This window comes from Stenella coeruleoalba (genome assembly GCF_951394435.1).
Source record: "Stenella coeruleoalba genome assembly, chromosome: 11".
Lineage (NCBI taxonomy): Eukaryota > Metazoa > Chordata > Mammalia > Artiodactyla > Delphinidae > Stenella > Stenella coeruleoalba.
In genome coordinates, this window is record NC_137157.1 from 20336424 (window position 1) to 20360475 (window position 24052).

The 24052-nt window shown below is 38.1% G+C and overlaps 1 protein-coding gene across 1 annotated transcript in view; it reads right to left on the reverse strand.

The window, feature by feature from the left end:
* UTP20 (UTP20 small subunit processome component) overlaps positions 1-24052 on the reverse strand; it is a 92451-nt gene that overhangs the window by 44492 nt on the left and 23907 nt on the right. Inside the window, exons 22-27 of the mRNA XM_079935846.1 lie at positions 14798-14983; positions 11395-11485; positions 10229-10314; positions 9523-9648; positions 5625-5791; positions 3745-3953 (exon numbers count right to left, since the gene is read on the reverse strand). Coding sequence (XP_079791972.1) covers positions 3745-3953; positions 5625-5791; positions 9523-9648; positions 10229-10314; positions 11395-11485; positions 14798-14983 — 865 coding nt within the window. The remainder of the gene's footprint in view (positions 1-3744; positions 3954-5624; positions 5792-9522; positions 9649-10228; positions 10315-11394; positions 11486-14797; positions 14984-24052) is intronic.

Sequence of the window (24052 nt, forward strand, 5' to 3'; positions counted from 1 at the left end):
TCCCCTATTCCCATCCAATCAAGTAGGATCTGCATGTACTCTTCTCTTCTGTAATCAGCTGCCCTGACTTCCCAGTAACTGTTGAGTAAACTGGAGAAAAATCCTGAAAATGAGCAACTGGCGGCTTTAATTCCTAGAGGAACAGTCCATGTGACTGAGTTTATGGACATTCACGAAGTACCTCATTGCTTAAATGTACAAAAACAAAACAAAACAAAAACAAACCCAAACCATAAGGACCCTCAAGAACCCTCAAGACACCTATTTCAGTGTCAGTCAATGCCCTGGAGGATCTGAAAGATACAAAAAAGTAAATGTGTAACTTAGCTCAAACACACAAATGTAGAACTTTAACTCACTTGAGCATATTACCGTGCAATAATCCATTACAGAACCTCAAGGAATTCCTTGGACTTGTCCAAGAATTTAAAAAAAAAAAAAGAAAAGAACAGAAAAGAAAGCTCTACGTGTCTGGAAGGCTAGCACCTCACTGTCTAATGAACTGTGAAATTACATAAATGATCCTTTGAGTTACTGATTGTTGACTCAGGAGAAAGACTGCATTCCTGAGTAACGTCTTCTAAGTTAACCAGAAAGTCAGAGGACTTACAGAGGGTTTATACAAACTGTAACGTTTCATGACTTAACATAGCCATGTATAGGTAGTCACTATCCCTCACTATAAGGTAAAAACTAAAATTCTCACACAATTCTCCCTATGGCCCTGAAGCTCTCATGTAACACAGACAAAAAAACTTCTAAGACCCCTTTTCAGCTTCCACTCCTGGCCCTACACAGCCTCTTTCCACCAAGCAAAGCGATAAGTTTTGGAACATCAAACTGACCTTATCATTCCCTTGCTTTCAAACCTCTCAGAGGTTTCCAAGTACACTTCAGAGTAAATCCAGCTCCTCGTCATAGCCTACGAGCCCCTACCCACCTCCTGACCTCATCTTACACATCTCGCTCCTTGTGCTCTAGCCACCTCAGCCTCCTGTCTCTTCTCAGGATGTGTCAAGAATGTTCCACCTCAGGACTCTGTACTACTAGTCATTTTCTCTGCCTGAAATGTTCTTCCATTGTCTGGGGAGGTATCAGCTCAAATATCACCTCTTTAGAGGTGGCCCTGAACACCCTAGTAAGAGCAGCACCCATCCACCTCCAGATGGGTCACTTCCTACCACATTCCCTCATTTTAAATCCTTTACAGCTTCATGTCTTTCCCTAACATGCTCATGCTTTCCTCTACTTCTGTGAATATATGGAGTGTATTTCTAACAGCTGTTTTAATGTCCTTGTCTGATTCTACTACCTGTGTCATTTCTGGGTCTGCTTCTATCCATTGGTTTTTCTCTTCATTATGGGCAAAATCTTCCTTTCTTTGCATGCCTGGTAATACCTGACTAGATGTCAGACACTGTGAGTTCTAGTTTCATTTAAATCACCTAAAAGTTTCTGAACAGGGATGCAGTTAATTTATTAGGAAAATGTTTGATCATCTTAAGCTTTGTTAGTGGTGTCATAGCAGCCTTTATGCTTGGGCTAATCTGGCTCCACTACTGAGGCAATCCCCTTCCAAGGACTCTCCCTGATGCCCCAGGTCTCATGAGGTTTCTGCTCTGGCTTTTGGGAACACGAGCTGTTCCCAGCCCTGTGTTAAGTCAGAGGACTGTTCTGCCTGCTCCTTTCGCGTGGTTTTACTGCTTCTAGTCGAGATGAAGTGACAGGGACCAGATTTTGTCCTCCCCTCTCAAGACACTAAAAAGCTGAATAGAATATATGAAACAATGATTTCTGGACACTGGACAGCAGGCAACAGAGGACAGTAATCGCTGAAAGAGGGGAAACAGATGAGATGAGTCCTACACAGTCCCCGGCTTCCTGCCTGCAGAGTTTCAGGCCTTAGTGTGGAAAGGAAGAGCCCAGGGAGAATCCAACAATCTTCTTAAAATGAGGAGACAGTTGTGTGACTTGGGGAGGCCAAGGTGGCTAGAAGTCACAGAGCAGAGTACTGGAGAAGAGACAGCGACACAGAGAAGGATTTTAAGAGGTCTGCAGAGGAGCCTCCTGAGTTTATTTTCCTCTTAGAACTTACCATCTGGCATTATTCTGATTATCTTTGTATTTATCTATAATCTTCTCCCCAAGATACGGAGTCCTTACCATCTCGTTCTCCACCTACAACAATGTCTGGGAGATAGTAGGTGTGAAATAAGTATTTACTGTTTAATTAAATGGACAGGAACTTTTGTTTGCTGCTTCATCCCAATGCTTAGTACAGTGCCTGACAAACAGTAGGGGCTCATTTAACATTTGTTGAAGGAATGAATGAAAGAATGATGAAAATAAAATAGTGCCTACCAAAATGGAAGGTATATTCTAAGTCTGTAGATCTTGTTAACCAGAGAATATCATTTCATTACTAAAGCAGATTTATATCCATGCATAGCCTGAAAAAGCAGTGTAGAACTTTGGCTGTCAATTTTTAGTTATGTATTTGAGAGGCAGTTCATCAGGCATATCCCTAAAACAAATGAGATGAATTTTAGCCAATTAAAACTGTGCCTATTTGTCATTAACTGAGAATCGACAGCAGACATCTGAGTCTGGGTTTTCACTTCAAGTCCCATTTTCTCCAACAAGCCTTCAGTCAGTCCATAAAAACATTAAGTTTCCCTAAACTCCAATGTGTATACTTATGTCCACATACAACAAAACATAAATATATTGTCTTGAATATAATTCAGAAAACATTTCCTAAGCACCAACTCATGAAGCCTCCTGGCAGTTAGCTAGCTGACTTGTCTTGCCTGATCTTGCTACTTACCTTTATTTAAAACATTGCACTTACAATAGGCAAGCATTTACCTTTAAAAGAGGTCTGGGAAACTCTGTCTCAAAATAACAAAGACAGTGCTAACAGTATTCTATTCATTCTCCAACCACTTTGAATTAAATGAGAGTTAGAAGATGTCCTACACTTTTAGGTTCCTGAAATTAAGATCTAAGACACATCAGCTCAACTACCTCTGACTTTGTTCTGAGATGTATACAGAACTAACTCCCTCCCTACCATTTCACCTCCTTTTAAAATAGATGCTTGCTATAATCTGCATTTTCTAGCTATTCATAAATATTTATAACAGTGAAGATTCCCATTATAGGGAAGGCCATTTTAAAGAGATGCTTGGGCTTCCCTGGTGGTGCAGTGGTTAAGAATCCGCCTGCCAATGCAGGGGACACGGGCTCGAGCCCTGGTCTGGGAAGATCCCACATGCCGCAGAACAACTAAGCCTGTGAGCCACAACTACTGAGCCTGCGCTCTAGAGCTCGTGAGGCACAACTACTGAGCCTGCACTCTAGAGCCCACGAGTCACAACTACTGAGCCCACGCGTCGCAACTACTGAAGCCCGCGCGTCTAGAGCCTGTGCTCCGCAACAAGAGAAACCACTGCAGCGAGAAGCCCACGCACTGCAATGAAGAGTAGCTCCCTCTCGCCGCAACTGGAGAAAGCCCACGCGCAGCAACGAGGACCCAACACAGCCAAAAATAAATAAATACAGAAATTAAATTAAATTTAAAAAAAGAAAGAAAAATACTTAAAAAATAAATAAATAAAGAGATACTTTACATAAGAAAGAATTAACCTAGAAGGATGTTAGATATTCAGGCCCCAACCAATTTCCCAAGTAAGACACAGACTTTTACCCAAGAAGAAAGCGTGTAAAGTGAATCTCTCTCACCTTTTCTCGTTGATCAAGGATGTGGGATACAGTTGCGGTCATGCAGAGCAGTATCTGCAAAATCTTTGGTAAGTATGCACTGATCAGATGACTAATGTTCTTTAATACTATCTCAAGGCTATTTAAGATACCGTGCTGACGACCCAAAGGAAGAACTTTAGACAAATCCAAATCTTCTACTGCTTGAATGACAGCAGAATGGCACTCTCCTAGTGAAACAGAGAGGAGCAGAGATAGCATGTGAAGGGAAATATTAGTTTGTTACTATTTATAATTATAGCTTCCTTTCACTTTCCCTCAATAATACAGCATTTTCTACTGTTATAATGATTTACAGATGATAATGTACTTTACTTGTATTTTTTCTCCTTTTGATTCTTACCCAACATTCAATGAGCTAGATGTGACAGCTTTTACTACTATCATTTTATAGATGAGGAAACTGAGGAGTAAAGGAAAGTAAGAAACTTGTGACAGAACTAAGCCTCTAAGCCCAATTCTCACCCTATTTATACTATTCCTCAAAACCTAAGGAATTCCGTTTTATTCCATCTATCAACTTCCCACACACTTTCTCCCTCTCAGCTTTCATGGACTATGCTATCTTCAGCAGTTTCAAGGAAAATGTCTTGTTACATTATAAGCTCCTTTAAGGCTGAGAATCAAGTGTTTTATTTCTCTTGCAGCCCCTGATAAATACATAAAACAATGGTCCTTTATAAACAGGTACCATACTGATTTCATAATTTACTTAAAAGACTTGAATTGTTATTGCTTGAGCTTTACTTCAAACCAACTGGTATGAGATCATGAGCTTACTGATTCATACACCAAAACAGTCTATCCATAAGGGTATCATTAATAGCTACCCTCTTACAACAGAGGCTATTAACACTGAACAAAAACTCTTCTATTCATTACAGCCAGCTTCCTTTACAGGGCCATATTACACTGAATGAAAACCTTTTAACAGCTATATCTATTATCCCCTCCCCTCCCCCACCCCCCGAGGTGGTGGGGGGGGAAGCAACACATTACCCTATAAATAAATATCTATGTTTGCCCAAAACAAAGCAATTTTAAGACTGGAGCAGAGGTACTATGGTCGGGAAGATCTGTGTTCAAATACCAGGTTCACCATGGGCAAAACACTTACCTCTCTAAGCCTCAGTTTCCTTATGTATAAAATGGGGACAACCAAGTACTGAAACCTAATGTGGCCGTTTTAACAGTCAACTGAGTTATAGGTAAAGGGCCTGTCATAATGTCTGGCATGAAGTAGGAACTCAGTAAATGTTAGCCATTATTATCACTATTAATTACTAATATCGCATACTGGAGAACATACCACAGAGCATCACAGCTCATTGTACACACTTACTAATCCATTTTGTTTAGACCGTGAGATTGAGAGCAGAGATTACAAATATTCATTTTTCTATATTCAACAGAGTGTCTGGGGTGCAGGAGGTATTCAACAAATCATTATGCAACAGATGAACGATTCAGTGAATGAATACATGCCAAGACAATTAAGATTAATTTTGCAGCACGCTTTAAGCCTCTAAGGAGAAACTTATTCATCGTCTATGGATAAGTATCATTTTTCAAATGGCCTAAATGTACAATAACAACAAAAAATACACATTTGGTAATCAGGGGCTTATTAGCACAGGGATGACGATAATCCCCAGGATCATTTGTTAGCTCCACCTAATTCAATCAAAGTTTTAAAAAAACTGTGTCAGCAAAAAGACCACCTTCGAGATTAGGAAGAGTGACCCCCTTAGAAAGATGCCCAAGAGCGTGGGAAACAGCCTGAGACAGCAGAGGTCTGAGCAGACAACATGCATGCAGAGCAGCAGCTAGTTGATAGCTACCATTCTTGAAGTGCTTCACAGGTTCAAACAGCAGGTCTAAGAATATCTGGATCTCTTCAGGCTGGCTCCCAGCGAGGAACCTCAGAATGATGGACATGCGGGTGCCAGAAGCAGATTTCCCCTGAGTTTTACTCCCAGTTTTATTCTTCATTCGGCCATACAAAATTCTAAAAAGTCCAAAGAATGTTATTTGTTTGCACATTCATCCTAAAACATTATTTATCTGCACATTAACCCTAAAACACAGTTGTTTCATTTTCCTGAAAGGCTACAATAGTAACTCAACAGATTTAAATGGATACATTCTAAAACAAGGAAGAATGAAAATAAAAATTAGATATTTAATATGGAAATTTAAAATAACAACAACAAACACAAGGCTAAGGGAAGCAGGAAGAAGGAAATAATAAAGACAATGGCTAGAAGGTGGTTCTTTGGAAGAGAAAAAAAGCAATAAACTAGGCAAGCCAGAGGTAAGTCTAATCAAGGAAAAATGAAAACAAGAATATATAGATTAAAAGGAAGTAAAATAAGAGCATAACTATAAGTAAAATAAGGAAACTGGAAAGATTTCAATTAAATGGGTAATTTTCTGGCAAAAACACACATATAAATAAGCAAAAGGAACTTAAGAAACCATGAATAAATCAGTAAACTTGGAGCTCACATAGTTTTACAGATGAATTTTTAAAACTTCCAAGGAAAAACAATCCCCGTGATATAGTTTCACAGCAGAGAGAAAGAAGGAAACAGTCCTTTTTCATTTATGAAGGTGGTATAGTTGTGATGTCAAGATGGATTAAGGAAGAGAAATAAACTACATACCAATATTGCCTAAAAACAAAAACACAACATTTCTAGCAAATCAAAACCACAATGAGGTATCACCTCACACCTGTCAGAATGGCCATCATCAAAGAGTCTACAAATAATAAATGCTGGAGAGGGTGCAGAGAAAAGGGAACCCTCCTACACTGTTGGTAGGAATGCAGATTGGTGCAGCCACTATGGAGAACAATATGGAGGTTCCTTAAAAACTAAAAGCAGAGCTAACATATGATCCAGCAATCCTATTCCTGGCCATATATCCAGAGAAAACTCTAATTTTTCTGAAAATACACATGCACCCCAATGTTGATAGCAGCACTATTTACAGTAGCCAAGGCATGGAAGCAACCTAAGTGTCCAGCGACAGATGACTGGTTTAAGAAAATGTGGTGTGTGTGTATATATAAACATATGTGTGTGTGTGTGTGTGTGTGTATATATATATATATATATATAGTGTGTGTGTGTGTGTGTGTGTGTGTGTATATATATATATGAATATTACTCAGCCATAAAAAAGAATGAAATAATGCCACTGGCAGCAACATGGATGGACCTAGAGATTATCATACCAAGTGAAGTAAGTCGGACAAAGACAAATATTAAATGATATCACTTATATGTGGAATCTAAAAAATAATACAAATGAATCTATATACAAAACAAACAGACTCACAGACATAGAAAACAAACTTACGATTACCAAAGGGGAAAGGGAGGGGGAGGAGAATGAATTAGGAGTTGAGGATTAACAGATACAAACTACTATACATAAAATAGATAAGCAACAAGGATCTACTGTATAGCACAGGAAACTGTGTAACTGAATCTCTTTGCTGTACATCTGAAACTAACACAATATTATAAATACTTCAGTAATAATAATAAATAATATATTTATATATTTATAATATATTCAGTAAATATAATAAATAAATAACTGGGGGAAAAACACCCCACAACATTTCTGAAAACAGTACCCAGTGCTGCATTAAAACGATATTAAAGCTGAATAAGGATTATCCCAGGAATGCAAGAAAGAATCATTAGTAAAATCTATTAGATTAATACAGATCAATAGCTCATAGAAAAAAGTTAATATGATCATTTTAATACATGGTTAATAGTCATTCTAATAAAATTCAACATCCATTTAGCAGAAATATAAATAACATAGTAATAAAAGCTACTTTCTTAGCATGATAAAACTACTGACTTAACATTCAAAATTTAAAGAGAATGGTTTTCAAACTCTTCAATATTAGGATCCCTTTTCAATTTTAAAAATTATTGGAGAGCTTTTGTATACGTGAGTTTTATCTATTGATATTTATCATAGCACAGGTTAAAACAAGTTAGCAAAAGTAACATTTCTAATAAAAATTAGTTCTATATATTCCAAACCTGTCCCTCCTAAAATTAGTGAGACTAGAGGCATTGTTTTACTTTTTGTTTTCCTCCGAATTTCTTTATTGCCTGGCTTATTAGAAGATAAATGAATTCTCATATCTGCTTCCGCATTCAATCTGTTACAACATATTGTGGTTGAAAAAAATCCAGCCTTACACAGATATGTAGTTGTAGAAGAGAAAAATGTTCTATAAACTTTCAGATAATTCTTTTCAGATAACTGTGGATATTCCACTTTGATACTACACCAAACCTCAACAGGAAGCAGTTTCTTAAAGGCTGGTTGCAAGGTGGAATCTGAAACCGTATCAGTGAACTCTGTTACATTAAAATCCATCTGTCTATCTTGCACTTTGAACAGATCTTTACCCATGAATGATCCTGTAACATGCATCAGTTACTTGGAAAACATGAAAAAAATTCCATGGGAACGAGTGAGCAGCAGAAGTGTCTTATGCATACCTCCCATTTTTGCATATAGAATAATAAAAAGACAAGTGCTCAAGGCTCAAGATTCATCTAAGGGCATTGAATGAAACCAGCTTTTTATTTTATTTTTCTAAACTCCAGGTCTGTGGCAATGAAGAATGGCTAGCACAGTCGGGAGCCACTGTCCCGATTCATTCTAAGGCACCCGGAGTTTTACGCATCATTGCTTTTGCCTGGTGAGCACAAATGTTAGCACAATGGAAAAGGTAATGTCTTAGTAGTATTATGAAAAAAGTTTTAACCTCGTGGACCTCCTGAGAGCATCTCTGAGACAGCCCCCACCAAGAAGGAGCAGACCACACTTTAAGAACGACTGCTTTAGAAACATTACTGTTAAAGCCAGTAGCAAGACAAGGATAACCACAACCACTACTACCACAGTTAATTCTTCTAGGCTCTGTAAGGAATACCTAAATTAAAAAACAGAGAAACAGGGATTTATATCATAAAAGAGAACACAAAATTCATTTGACCACTATTTACTAAGAGCCATGGAGTTTGCCTTCTAGCAGGGGAGATACACAATAAGAAAAGAGGCTATGCTGGATGACTAAGTATTGTGAAGAAAGGTTGTGCAATGGGCTCTGAGTGGGGTGGTAAATGGAAGAGGTGTAGTTAGAGGTGGGTCTGGCCTAGGTCATACCAGGCCCTTAAAGGCGTAGTAAGGATTCCCTTTGCTACTCTCAGTATAATGGGGTCTCAAAGGGTATTGAAACAGGGGACTAACAATCTGACCGATGACTGTTATTCACTATTATTTTTTGACCCAGAAAATCCAGTGAAAACTATGAAAACTAGTAATAAAGTTTTGTAACGTGGATGGTTAAATAAAACAAATCAATAGTTTTTATATCTCATAATTAGTTACATACCAAACGAATGAATTATTTATACTATTTCTCAATAGCAAACGTTAGAGAAATATTGGATTTAATTTCAACAGTATTATTAAAATAACACCATGGCAAGATTCTTTCTCATGTTAGGGACAAAATATTTAAAATAAGTCTCTATAACAATTTGACTTCCCCAAAAGACCAATTTTAAAAGTAAATAATTAAATAAAAGTCAAAATGAAATATTCCATTACAATTGCTGAATCATAATACGATACTCACAATTGTTTTTGTGACCAACTTTTAAAAAATCAGTTTTGAAAGTTTTTATATACCTCATCAGAACAGGAAACAGATCTGCTCGGTGGGCTGCTTTCACTACCGTATTATCTTCAGAAATGCTAAAATGCACTATCTCTTCCTTAAAGCTTCTGTCTTCAAGCAATCTTTGTAAGTTTTCCCTTTAAAAATAGAATTCAGCACAAATCATCACTTAATCAATAATACTTTTTAAAAAAATATAATTAATAGAGTACTATACATATATAAATGAAATAGGTATTAAGAATAGTTTATACTGTAGTTGACATCCATAAAGGAAAGTCTTCACACAAATACCTTCCAAAATGGCAAGTTTTCAAATTTTAAAAGGTAAAAGGGATTATAAGGGGTTAGTCAATAATTCAGCTGTTTATAAAAGCATAATATGAAAGCTTTCTTCAGTTCTTAGGGTGTGATTATGATGACTCCCTAAGTAATCACCAAGATTTTATGACATTGTATAAGCAAGAAGAAATGATATAGCCACCTCAACACATACTTTTCAATTAATATTCTCTCTCCTACCTTATTATCTACGGAGAAGCACTCTTAACAAACAAATATACTTCCAGTTTTCGTTTCTTACCTGAAAATAGCATTATGATCACCTTAGAAAGGAGGGAATTTCCTAGGCCTCTATAAAATTACTTTATAAGAAGATATCTGGTAGAAAGATTAAAAATCAGCCCCCAAGTATTTCTTTAGCTTCAAATAACTTACCTGTAAGGGAGGATATGTGGATGTTTATATGTCATTATGCAATCCAGTGTTATTTTTTGCACCATTTGATCTTGGTGTAGTAACAACTAGGAATGATATTTTATAGAAAAAATTAATGAAGTTAGATATACACATACCATGGGATCATAATTTACTTGTACTAATTTGCTCAATTAAAATTCTTAGAATCTAAATTCTTAGACATGGGTTAAGGATGATTTCCTGATAATAGCTTTACATTTTCCTGGAGGTAAAGGAAGACGAACAGAATATATGCAAAGAACAAAACAGAAACACAACTCTGACACCTGCCTCCCACATGCCAGATTCTCAGGTCTATCTGTCTTTTGCCCAAGGCCAATTCCCTACATGAGTCTAGATTTACACCAACTGGGCTGGTCCTGTGATGAGACAGAGCTCTTCTAATACCGTGAAGGTAAGAGCAGTCAGGAAGATGCCGGGAAAGAAGACCTGGCTCTGAAGCCTCTCTGATCAGTCAGTTCAGAATTTTGTTTCCTGTGGACAACTGAGAGTTTTGAGCTCTGGCTCTATAAACAAGTTATATCTGAATTACGGGCAAAACAAGGACAAATTCTGATGAAATAATATGTTTCATTTAAAAAACATCCAAATGAAAAGAGAAAATCTCGTTTCCCCAGATGGTTTAGAATGACATCCAATGCTTACTCTGCTTCTGACGTTAATTTTTTTCTGCAACGTTTTTTGGAACTCAAGGTCATATATTGTGATTTCCACGGACTATTATTCTCTCTTTTTTCATTCAGTCGAAAAGATCCTGGAACCCTGGCGCTCCATAAGGCTAACTTGCCTAGCAGTGAAAAGTAGCAGCTCTCTTGGCACAAACCCTCACTCCCTTCTAAAAACGAATTCTCACAAGACAACTAACGCTTTGTTACACTCACTGTTAATACAGCCGATCAATGTTTAGTCACCCCAAATTTCTTTAAAAATCTGCTAAATTAGTACTGTCTAAAACTGTTTCTCAAGATACAGAAAATATCTGTTAATTAAAAAAAAATTAGACTTAAAGTATAGATATGGGCCCTATTCCAACAATTATTGAAAACCTAAAAGTTATTTTGGCAAAGAAAAAGGGAGAGGAAAGTTCACAAGTAACTGTAGTGGCAAGAATTTATTTTACTTACCTGAAGATACAGCTCATATAATTTGGATTCCAGATATAAGGCTCGTGGATTCGAAAACTTAGAGAAAACTTGCAAATGAGCAATTAACTGCCTAAAAAACAAACAAAAAAACCCCAAGAAAAACAGAAAAAAACAGAATTAAAGAACAGACGTTATTTTCTTGAGATGATAGTACCCACTAATTTTAGTCTGTGACAGGTACTCTGAACACCTTGACTATAGTTTCATTGTTAATTACACAGACAAGTTTTAATTATTTGCATTTAGGAAATCATTCTCCAGGAATTCCAAATCTCAGGCAGGTCCTCCCCTGAAATTCAGGCTCCCCACCCCAGAAAATCATTCAGGATGTCCTCAGAATAAACCATAAATTAAACCAAATGTAGAAAGAAAGTAATCAAAATGGTAATACATTCCAAGATGGAACACAGATAATTTTTGGAACGATTCCTTATCTAGTTCCTATGCAGTAGACAGGAAAGTGGAAAAATATACACTCCTTCACTTTTATATAACATAAAAACTGATGTCAGGCAACAGAGGTCCAAGTTTGGGTAACCATGGCTCTTGCTTACCAAGAAGGAGGAAGGAAGAGCAATGCTCTGTGGTAAAAGTTAAATCTGAAGATGGGGTTGCCTCGAACAAACCACATCATCCACCGAGACAGAACGAGAAGAGCGCTTCTACCGCATTTGCATGCTCAACTTTTAATTCATAGACTCTACAAGGCTTTAAAAATACTTAAGCAGGGAGAAGTGAAGAGAGGTGGAAACCAGCTGCATGTGTGGTTCTGCCATTCTGAGCTGTTGACTTTGGGGAAAGTCACTGAATGTCTCAGAGTCTCAGGTTCCTCATCTCGACAAAGACAAGACCTCCCAGATTTTCTGCGAGGACTGAATGCAAGACCACAAGTTGTGGTGCTTCAGCTCCCAAGGGTTTAGCAAACAACACATTTCTCTGTTTTAGGCAAAAGAAAGCAAAACTGTGAAAGCCCTACTAGTTAATATAGAGAAAAATGGCTGGAAATTATGACCTCTTTAAGACATTGTAGAGAAATAGGGGTAAGGGAAGCACTATTATTTATATTTAGCTTAAACGCCTGTGATAATTAGTCTTATGTGTCAACCTAAGTTGCAGTACCCAGTTAGGTAACAAAACACTAATCTAGGAGTTGCAATGAAAATATTTTGTACATGTTGTTAACATCTACAACTAGTGGACTTTAAATAAAGGAGATTGCCTTCAATAATGCGGATGGGCCTCATCCAATCAATTGAAAGCTATAAGAGCAAAAACTGATGTTTCTCAGAAAAGGAATTCTGCCGTAAGACTGTCACACAGAAATCCTACCCTTCGAACTTCACATTCAAGACTACAAGCATCAAATCCTGCCTGAGTTTCCAACCTGCTATCTGCCCAACAAATTCTGGACTTGCTGGCTCCTATAATCACGTGAGCCAATTCCTTAAAACAAATCTCTCCACACACACACACACACACACACACACACACACACACACACACACACTATATATATCTCCATTCTACTGGTTCTGTTTCTCTGGAAAGCTCTGACTGATACAATGTCTCTGTAATTACTTATCACTGAGCCTTTTCAGTTTTACAAATAAATTTTTAAAATCTTCTATTGAAACATATACACTTTCCCTCAACATTTATTATTTTTTATGTGCCATGTAGCCTTCAGGAGACAAAGAGAACAGGAGCTAATTTTCACGTTCTCATTAAATACTTGCCAGTGAGGAACGTGTTCCATGGATTATAAAATTGGGCTATGAATATACTGAGATGGCCCCAAGAATGTGATTATCCATTTACTTACATTTTCAATGATGGGGAATGCTAGCAACATTCTAGGTTTGGCTACAGGGGGCAGGAAAATTAATTAAGACATGGAACTTATTTTTAAAGAGTTTTTAATTTACATAGATGATTTATAAAAAAATTAGTATCCAAGGCAAGGAGCAGCACCTGATTAGAGGTATGAACAGCTGTTATCAAAGCTTGAAGGTGGGTAAGATAACTTCTAGTTTAAAAGACAGGAAGAGCTTCAGTGAAGAAGCAGAATGAGAACTGTGCCTTGAAGTATGACTAGAATTTCACTTGGCAGCAATGAGGCAAGGGGACTGCAGAAAGAAGGACATAGCAAAGGTCCAGGGGTGAGAATGGAAGAGGTATGAATGCATGAATAGCTTATTCGTTTATTCAACAAATAAACACAAGGACAAACCTTTGGATAGCTGTTATGCTGAAGGATACAAAGACGAAAAGAGCAATCTCTGTCTTAGAGGAAGTAGTAGGGGATAGAATGCTCAGAGTTGTGAGAAGGTAGGAGCAGAGAAGGAACTATGGTTCCATGAAGCTTAGCCATGATCTTAGTATGTAAACTCCTGCACTTTATATACTATTTCCATTAGCTGGCAAGCCCTTCTGTGCTTGGCAAACTTTTGTCTTGCAGCTTCAAAGGTGCCCTCCCCTTTGTAAAAGTCTTCCCTTTGTGACAGAATTAAGTCATTTTTTTTTACTGTGCTCCTGTAACTCCTTTAAAAACACTTTGTTAAAATATTTCACCAGGCATTAGACTGAGCTTCTAGCTCTGCAGAAGCTAGGTACCATTCATCTCTGTTGCCCAGCACTTAGCAAAAGGACCTCGATACAGTTGCTGAATGATGAGCTAACAAATGGCTCATGGGAAAGACTCAACAAATGTGCATATCAGATTGAGATGTAAAGTGTTAAAATAACACAGCAGCGCCAGTCTGGTGGATCTCTGACACCCCAATTCAGACAATATTCAAGTAAGCTGGAGTACCTTCTGAAAGCAGAGTCACTTCTTTTTTCTAACGTTTCTAACAATTCAGGTAAATGAATAAACCAAAGAGTCAGAAAGAGAATGTAACAGCATGGAAAAAAAGAAAGCCAAAAGTAATCAGGAAAGAAGTCAAAAGGCAAAGTTAAGAGTGCTGATGCGCTTATTTATAAGGGAAAAGATGTTCCATTCTGTGTTGCCCCAGCACACGAACATAATGTCCCAATGCTATAAAAGTGAACGACAAAGGTCAAGGGCATTTAACTGCTCCAGGCCCCAGTGCTCTCATCTATAAAAAGGCGCTACAATCAGATGACTCCAAAGTCCCCAAACTCTTAACATTCTGTGGCTAACCAAGAAAAAATAAATAGTAAGCAAGCAAAGAAAAAACTCAGAACACTGGCAGTTTTCTTCAGGTTGTAAAAGAAAATCTCAGGAAGATTCAGCACTTTGGTAAATAATTATCTGAGTAATTCATCTTGTCCCAGACTATTTCACAGGAGGTCACAAGAGGTCTCTTCCCGCTCCTCCTGGATCCGTGGATCTGTAATCTTTCAGCAATGCTGAACTTACTTGGTCGCAGCTCTTCTTGTCTTTTTCTTTTGTGAGGGTTCATCTTGGGGCGCCAGCTCTTCCCCCAACTCTTCATCCTCTCCGGCAACAGGTTCCTCTTCTATTTCCTCTGCCCCCAGCCCTCTGCCTTTTCTTCGCAGATCCTGGGTTGGTGCAACTTGCAGATCTGCTGGGTAATACTCATTGCTACAGTGGAAAGAGAGTAATATGAAACAGATGAAGCTAAATATCCTAAATGTTTATGACAGATGTATGTCCCCAGTTCACAGACTCACACACAGAAGAGACATCAGAGGCACCTTAGTCAAGCATCTTCTACAACATTTAAACTCAGCGCCTCTTAAGTACCTAATTTGACAAGTCAATCACTAACTGCAGAAGATGGCCACTTCATTGTTACACTGTTGAAAATATTTGAAATGTCTACTTTGGACTAAGCTGATATCAGCCTCCCTGTCTCTGGAACCACAACTTGGGGAGGAGGGGATAGGGGTAGATTATATTATAGTATTCAGTCCTCCAGGTATGAGCTGGTAAGACAGGCGGGACTATCAATTCATTGCTTTTGAGGGAAGTCACAACATGACACAGACTCAGACTAAATGTCCAGGCAACGAAAATCAGTCAGGCTTTATATTTTGGCTCCTCTAAACTAAGCTTGTGCAGTTGGTATTCACATTTGTTCTCACTGAATTCCATCCTTTTAATTTTGGTCCGTTGCTGTAGGTAACTAATGCTATCTTGAAGGCTATCATTCAGTGCATTAGTTTTGTGTCACTTTGGTTCATTCATCCAACAATTATTACTTTGTTGTCTGTTTTGTGCGTGACACTGGGCTATAGATATAAGGAAACTGATCAGATAGACTTTAAAGTCCTCACTCAAAAATACACTGATAGGGACTTCCCTGGTGGCACAGTGGTTAAGAATCCGCCAGCCAATGCAGGGGACATGGGTTTGAAACCTGGTCCGGGAAGATCCCACATGCCACGGAGCAACTAAGCCCGTGTGCCACAACTACTGAGCCTGCACTCTAGAGCTCGTGAGCCACAACTACTGAGCCGTCGTGCTACAACTACTGAAGCCTGCGTGCCTAGAGCCCATGCTCCACAACGAGAAGCCACTGCAATGAGAAGTCCGTGCGCCACAACAAAGAAGAGGCCCCGCACGCAGCAACTAAGACCCAACGCAGCCAAAAATAAATAAATAAATTTAAAAATACACTGATGCAATACATATTTGAGGATAGCATCCTACCAGCACACCTGGAAGAAATACACTATAGGTTAATACACAACACTAAACCTAGAAGGCTGAGACCCTACCATACTCAATGCTGTACTCTTAGCTAGCAGGATCTTACCCTTAATAAATAAAAAATAAATGAATGAATGAAATGAGCAAAGTTGTCCTTTAAAAACTGCACCATTATCCATTTAAAAACGTGTGTACTATACTCTCAGCCCTCAATTAACCACATGACATATTAACCTTTACCTCCATGCACAGCATGTTCACTCATTCATTTATTACATAATTCATACAAAGCACTTATAAGAGTGTCTAACACACAGCAAGTACTATTAAATGTCACCTATCACTGAGATACTGTTGCTATTGTTAGTCATTCATTTCTGCTTCTGGTTTGGTTCTTCTCAGAGAATGTTTACAACGGATTCACAATTAGTCCTAATACCAAATTATATGAAACATATTTAGAAGTATAAATTTATAACCCCCCAAATTAAAAGCCCATAATATATTTCAAAGTCAGAATTAAAGGTGACCTTTGGGTTTTTCATTAGTTTGGATCATTTACAAAAGTATTAGTTATAGGTAATCAGTGCCAATTAATCTTCAACATTTTAAAAAAATTGTGTCTTTTCAGTCTTTAAGTTTTCTTAAACTCAGAGACTCACATCCTGTTACAGGCTCCGCCCTCCATCCACACCTCACAGCACCTTGTGCTACTAGAGGAAGGTCTTTACATTAAGCTAAGGAGTAATTTATTTCTTTGGGGAAAAACTTGAAAAATTAACATGATAGGAACTTCATATCCTACTAACACCTTTAATACCGGCTTGCATAGGTACAGCCCCTTGCAATTCACAAAACAACTGATAAACACTACATGATCTTCAAAACAAGGCAAGGAAGCTGAACGTCACTGCTCTTGTTTAGACATAAAGGCCAAAGACCTATGTGAAAAAAAGAGAAAATCATTACTCTTCCACCACCATATCTACTGACCTGTGTGCATCTTTGCTTGTAACCTTTCCCAGAATGAATTATCCAGGCAAACCTCTTCACTTATGCACAGAATCCTGTCTCCTCCTGCCTATTCAAAGGCAGGGCTCTCACGATTTTATCCCCTCTCTTGCATTACCCATTTCCCCGCCCTTATGGATCATTCATGCTAGCATCGCCTACACACAGGCTGTTTAAGCTCAACGTCAACCCAGACAACAACGGCTCCCCTTCTGCTCCCACACCTCCTTCCACCTACGTCTACTTCCTTTTTTCAAGAACTGCCCACACTTGCTGTTTCCATTTTTCTTCTCCATCTTCTCTTAAGCCATTTTAATCAGAATGTCATCCCTATCAGGTCAACCAAAACAACTCTTGTTAAGGTCACTTCCAAAGCCAATGGTCAATACTTTTTTTTTTTTTTAATCTATCATGACAAGTGAGGTTTATTCCAACGATACAAGAAAGGTTTAACTTTCTAAAGTCAATCAGTATAGTTACTTACATTAAGAGAATAAAGAAGAAAAAAGTATACAACTAACTTATTAGATACAGGAAAATAAGTGGAAAATTTTCTCACAAATTAATGATAACCATTTTTTTTTATACAGCAGCTGCTTATTAGTCATCAATTTTATACACATTAGTATATACATGTCAATCCCAATGGCCCAATTCATCACATCACCACTCCCACCCGCCTGCGGCTTTCCCCCCTTGGTGTCCATACGTTTGTTCTCTACATCTGTGTCTCAATTTCTGCCCTGCAAACTGGTTCATCTATACCATTTTTCTAGTTTCCACATACATGCGTTAATATATAATATTCGTTTTTCTCTTTCTGACTTACTTCACTCTGTATGACAGTCTCTAGATCCATCCACGTCTCAACCAATGACCCAATTTCGTTCCTTTTTATGTCTGAGTAATATTCCACTGTATACATGTACCACATATTCTCTATCCATTCATCTGTTGATGGGCATTTAGGCTGCTTCCATGACCTGGCTATTGTAAATAGTGCTGCAATGAACATTGGGGTGCATGTGCCTTTTTGAATTATGGTTTTCTCTGGGTATATGCCCAGGAGTGGGATTGCTGGGTCATATGCTAATTCTATTTTTAGTTTTTTAAGGAACCTCCATACTGTTCTCCATAGTGGCTGTATCAATTTACATTCCCACCAACAGTGCAAGAGGGTTCCCTTTTCTCCACACCCTCTCCAGCATTTGTTGTTTGTAGATTTTCTGATGATGCCCATTCTAACTGGTGTCAGGTGATACCTCATTGTAGTTTTGATTTGCATTTCTCTAATAATTAGTGATGTTGACCAGCTTTTCATGTGCTTCTTGGCCATCTGTATGTCTTCTTTGGAGAAATGTCTATTTAGGTCTTCAGCCCATTTTTGGATTGGGTTGTTTGTTTTTTAATATTGAGCTGCATGAGCTGTTTATATATTTTGGAGATTAATCCTTTGTCCGTTGATTCATTTGCAAATATTTTCTCCCATTCTGAGGGTTGTCTCGTCTTGTTTATGGTTTCCTTTGCTGTGCAAAAGCTTTGAAGTTTCATTAGGTCCCATTTGTTTATTTTTGTTTTTATTTCCATTACTCTAGGAGGTGTACCAAAAAAGATCTTGCTGTGATTATGTCAAAGAGTGTTCTTCCTATGTTTTCCTCTAAGAGTTTTATAGTATCCAGTCTTAATTTAGGTCTCTAATCCATTTTGAGTTTATTTTTGTGTATGGTGTTAGAGAGTGTTCTAATTTCATTCTTTGACATGTAGCTGTCCAGTTTTTCCCAGCACCACTTATTGAAGAGACCATCTTTTCTCCATTGTATATCCTTGCCTCCTTTGTCATAGATTAGTTGACCACAGGTGCGTGGGTTTACCTTGGGGCTTTCTACCTTGTTCCATTGATCTATGTTTCTGTTTTTGTGCCAGTACCATGTTGTCTTGATTACTGTAGCTTTGTAGTATAGTCTGAAGACAGGGAGTCTGATTCCTCCAGCTCTGTTTTTTTCCCTCAAGACTGCTTTGGCTATTCGGGGTCTTTTGTGTCTCCAAACAAATTTTAAGAGTTTTTGTTCTAGTTCCATAAAAAATGCCATTGGTAATTTGATAGGGATTGCATTGAATCTGTAGATTGCTTTGGGCAGTATATTCATTTTCACAATATTGATTCTTCCAATCCAACAACATGGTATATCTCTCCAACTGTGGGTATCATCTTTAATTTCTTTCATCAGTGTCTTATAGTTTTCTGCATACAGGTCTTTTGTCTCCCTAAGTAGGTTTATTCCTAGGTATTTTATTCTTTTTGTTGCAGTGGTAAATGGGACTGTTTCATTAGTTTCTCTTTCAGATTTTTCATCATTAGTGTGTAGGAAAGCAAGAGATTTCTGTGTATTAATTTTGTACCTTGCAACTTTACCTAATTCATTGATTAGCTCTAGTAGTATTCTGGTGGCATCTTTAGGATTCTCTATGTATAGTATCATGTCATCTGCAAACAGTGACAGTTTTACTTCTTCTTTTCCAATTTGTATTCTTTTATTTCTTTTTCTTCTCTGATTGTCCAGGCTAGGACTTCCAAAACTATGTTGAATAACTGCGGTGAGAGTTGACATCCTTGTCTTGTTCCTGATCTTATAGGAAATGCTTTCAGTTTTTCACCATTGAGAATGACGTTTGCTGTGGGTTTGTCATATATGGCCTTTATTATGTTCAGGTAGGTTCCCTCTATGTGCACTTTCTGGAGAGTTTTTACCATAAATGGGTGTTGATTTTTGTCAAAAGCTTTTTCTGCATCTATTGAGATGATCATATGGTTTTTATTCTTCAATTTGTTAATATGGTGTATCACATTGATTGACTTCCATATATTGGAGAATCCCTGGGATAAATCCCACTTGATCATGGCGTATGATCCTTTTATATGTGTTGTTGGATTCTGTTTGCTACTATTTTGTTGAGGATTTTTGAATCTATATTCATCAGTGATATTGGTCTGTAATTTTCTTTTTTTGTAGTATCTTTGTCTGGTTTTGGTATCAGGGTGATGGTAGCCTCATAGAATGAGTTTGGGAGTGTTCCTTCCTCTGCACTTTTTTGGAAGAGTTTGAGAAGGATGGGTGTTAGCTCTTCTCTAAATGTTTGATAGAATTCACCTGTGAAGCCATCTGGTCCTGGACTTTTGTTTGTTGGAAGATTTTTTTCTTTTTTTTTTTGTGGTACACGGGCCTCTCACTGTTGTGGCCTCTCCCGTTGCGAAACACAGGCTCCTGCCGCGCAGGCTCAGTGGCCATGGCTCACAGGCCCAGCCGCTCCACAGCATGTGGAATCTTCCCGGACCAGGGCACGAAGCTGTGTCCCCTGAATCAGCAGGTGGACTCTCAACCACTGCGCTACCAGGGAAGCCCTGTTGGAAGATTTTTAGTCACAGTTTCAATTTCATTACTTGTGATTGTTCTGTTCATATTTTCTATTTCTTCCTGGTTCAGTCTTGGAAGTTTATACCTTTCTAAGAACATGTCCAATTCTTCCAGGTTGTCCATTTTATTGGCATAGCGTTGCTTGTAGTAGTCCCTTAGGATGCTTTGTATTTCTGCAGTGTCTGTTGTAACTTCTCCTTTTTCATTTCTAATTTTATTGAGTCCTCTCCCTCTTTTTCTTGATGAGCCTGGCTAATAGTTTATCAATTTTGTGTATCTTCTCAAAGAACCAGCTTTTAGTTTTATTGATCTTTCCTATTGTTTTCTTTGTTTCTATTTCATTTATTCCTGCTCTGATCTTTATTTCTTTCCTTCTGCTAACTTTGGGTTTTGTTTGTTTTCCCTTCTCTAGTTTCTTTAGGTGTAACGTTAGATTGCTTATTTGAGATTGCTCTTGTTTCTTAAGGTAAGCTTGTATTGCTATAAAATTCCCTCTTAGAACTGCTTTTGCTGCATCCCATAGCTTTTGGATTGTCTGTCGTGTTTTCATTGACATTTCTCTCTAGGTATTTTTTGATTTCCTCTTTGATTTCTTCAGTGATCTCTTGGTTATTTAGTAACGTAGTGTTTAGCCTCCATGTATTTGTGTTTTTTATGTTTTTTCCCCTTTAATTGGTTTCTAATCTCATAGCACTGTGGTCAGAAAAGATGCTTGATATGATTTCAACCTTCTTCAAGTTACTGAGGCTTGATGTGTGACCCAAGATGTGATCTATCCTGGAGAATGTTCCATGCACACTTGAGAAGAAAGTGTAATCTGCTGTTTTTGGATGGAATGTCCTATAAATATCAATTAAATCTATCTGGTCTATTGTGTCATTTAAAGCTTGTGTTTCCTTATTAATCTGTCCATTGGTGTAAGTGAGGTGATAAAGTCCCCCACTATTACTGTGTTACTGTCGATTTCCTCTTTTATAGCTGTTAGCAGTTGCCTCATGTATTGAGGTGCTCCTATGTTTGGTGCATATATATTTATAATTGTTATATCTTCTTCTTGGATTGATCCCTTGATCATTATGTAGTGTCCTTCCTTGTCTCTTGTAACACTCTTTATTTTAAAGTCTATTTTATGTGATATGAGTATAGCTACTCCAGCTTTCTTTTGATTTCCATTTGCATGGAATATCTTGTTCCATCCCCTCACTTTCAGTCTGCATGTATCCCTAGGTCTGAAGTGGGTGACTTGTAGACAGCATATATATGGGTCTTGTTTTTGTATCCATTCAGCAAGCCTGTGTCTTTTGGTTGGAGCATTTAATCCATTCACGTTTAAGGTAATTATCAACATGTATGTTCCTATGACCATTTTCTTAATTGTTTTGGGTTTGTATTTGTAGGTCCTTTTCTTCTCTTGTGTTTCCCACTTAGAGAAGTTCCTTTAGCATTTGTTGTAGAGGTGGTTTGGTGGAGCTGAATTGTCTTAGCTTTTGCTTGTCTGTAAAGCTTTTGATATCTCCATTGAATATTAATGAGATCCTTGCCGGGTAGAGTAATCTTGGTTGTAGGGTCCTCCCTTTCATCACTTTAAGTATATCATGCCACTCCCTTCTGGTTTGTAGAGTTTCTGCTGAGAAATCAGCTGTCAACCTTATGGGAGTTTCCTTGTATGTTATTTGTTGTTTTTCCCTTGCTGCTTTCAGTAATTTTTCTTTGTCTTTAATTTTTGTCAATTTGATTACTATGTGTCTTGGTGTGTTTCTCCTTGGGTTTATCCTGTATGGGACTCGCTGTGCTTCCTGGACTTGGGTGGCTATTTCCTCTCCCATGTTAGGGAAGTTTTCAACTATAATCTCTTCAAATATTTTCCCTGGTCCTGTCTCTCTCTTTTCTCCTTCTGGGATCCCTATAGTGAGAATGTTGTTGTGTTTAATGTTGTCCCAGAGGTCTCTTAGGTTGTCTTCACTTCTTTTCATTCTTTTCTCTTTATTCTGTTCCGCAGCAGTGAATTCCACCATTCTGTCTTCCAGGTCACTTATCCATTCTTCTGCCTCAGTTATTCTGCTATTGATTCCCTCTAGTGTAGTTTTCATTTCAGTTATTGTATTGGTCATCTCTGTTTGTTTGTTCTTTAATTCTTCTAGGTCTTTGCTAAACATTTCTTGCATCTTCTCGATCTTTGCCTCCATTGTTTTTCCGAGGTTCTGGATCATCTTCACTATCATTGTTCTGAATTCTTTTTCTGGAAGGTTGCCTATCTCTACTTCATTTAGTTGTTTTTCTGGGGTTTTATCTTGTTCCTTCATCTGGCACATAGCCCTCTGCCTTTTCATCTTGTCTATCTTTCTGTGTCGGTTAATTTTTATTCTTCATCTGACTGATGTCTCAGACACATTTGATTCCACTGTTTACTCCCTCCTTGAAATACTTCCTTCAAGGGATATTAAGTGGTCTTGGTTCTTCTATCACTCTTTCCTGGCATCCTTGGCTGATTCCTTATCTTCCAACCTCTGAATATTGCTGTTAGTCCTTGGAAATTTTCCCTCTCTACATTTAAACCCCCAGGTGTGACTTCATTCCCTGTCTCATAATTTTAAAAACCATCCATATACTGATGAGTCTGAAATTTACTATCTTTAAACCAAACCTTTCCCCTGAACTTTAAACTCTACACTCAACTGCCTACTTGAGATCTGTGCCTAGATGTCTATTCAGCATCCTAAACTTAACATGTTTTAAATAATGAACTCTTGATCTTCCTCACAAGTCAGCAAACTTCTGCATTTCTGTCCATCTCAGTAAATGGTAACTCTGTTCTTCCAGTTGCTCAGGCCAAAACCTTACAGACATCTTTGATTCCTCCCCTTCCTCCTTCATGCACCCCCCAAACCCCCATCCCACGAGTGATCTGTTGGTAAGTCCCACAGGCTAATCTAGTTGCAATTCTTCAAAAGTATATCTTTTTGAATTGAAATCCTTCAAAAGTTGTCAAGGATTCAACTACCTCTCATCATCTACACTATTCCCACCTTGGTCACCATCACTTCTTGCCCAGATTTTTGCAGTCTCCTCCCAACTCTACTCTGCAGTCCCTCGGCTCTCACCACTGCTGTCCTACAGTCCATTCTCAACATGGCAGCCAGAAAAATCCTCAAGAAAACTTAAGTCATGTCATCCTTCTGCTTAAACCTCCCAATGGCTTTCCATTTCACTGACAGTAAAAAACTTAAAGGCCCTACACATATTCAGTCTCCTGTTAAATTTTTGCCCTCACCTCCAACTACTTTCTTCCTGGATCACCCTGCTATAGCCACAAGACTCCCTAGCTGTTCCTTGAACTAGCCTGGCTGGCTGTGGTCTGTAGCCTGCCTAACCTAACCCTACAGCATTTTCCCATGTAATGAAATGTTTCCAGAAAACATAACTTTTATTGATTGACTAGTACTGTTCTATATACCGCATCCCTTATCTTTAGAGTTTTAAAGCAATCTGACTCTCACACAGCATACCTAGTCAATATAAAACAGTGCTCCAGAAAGTTCTTGTTATTCTTTGAGAGCACATTCCTCGGCATCAT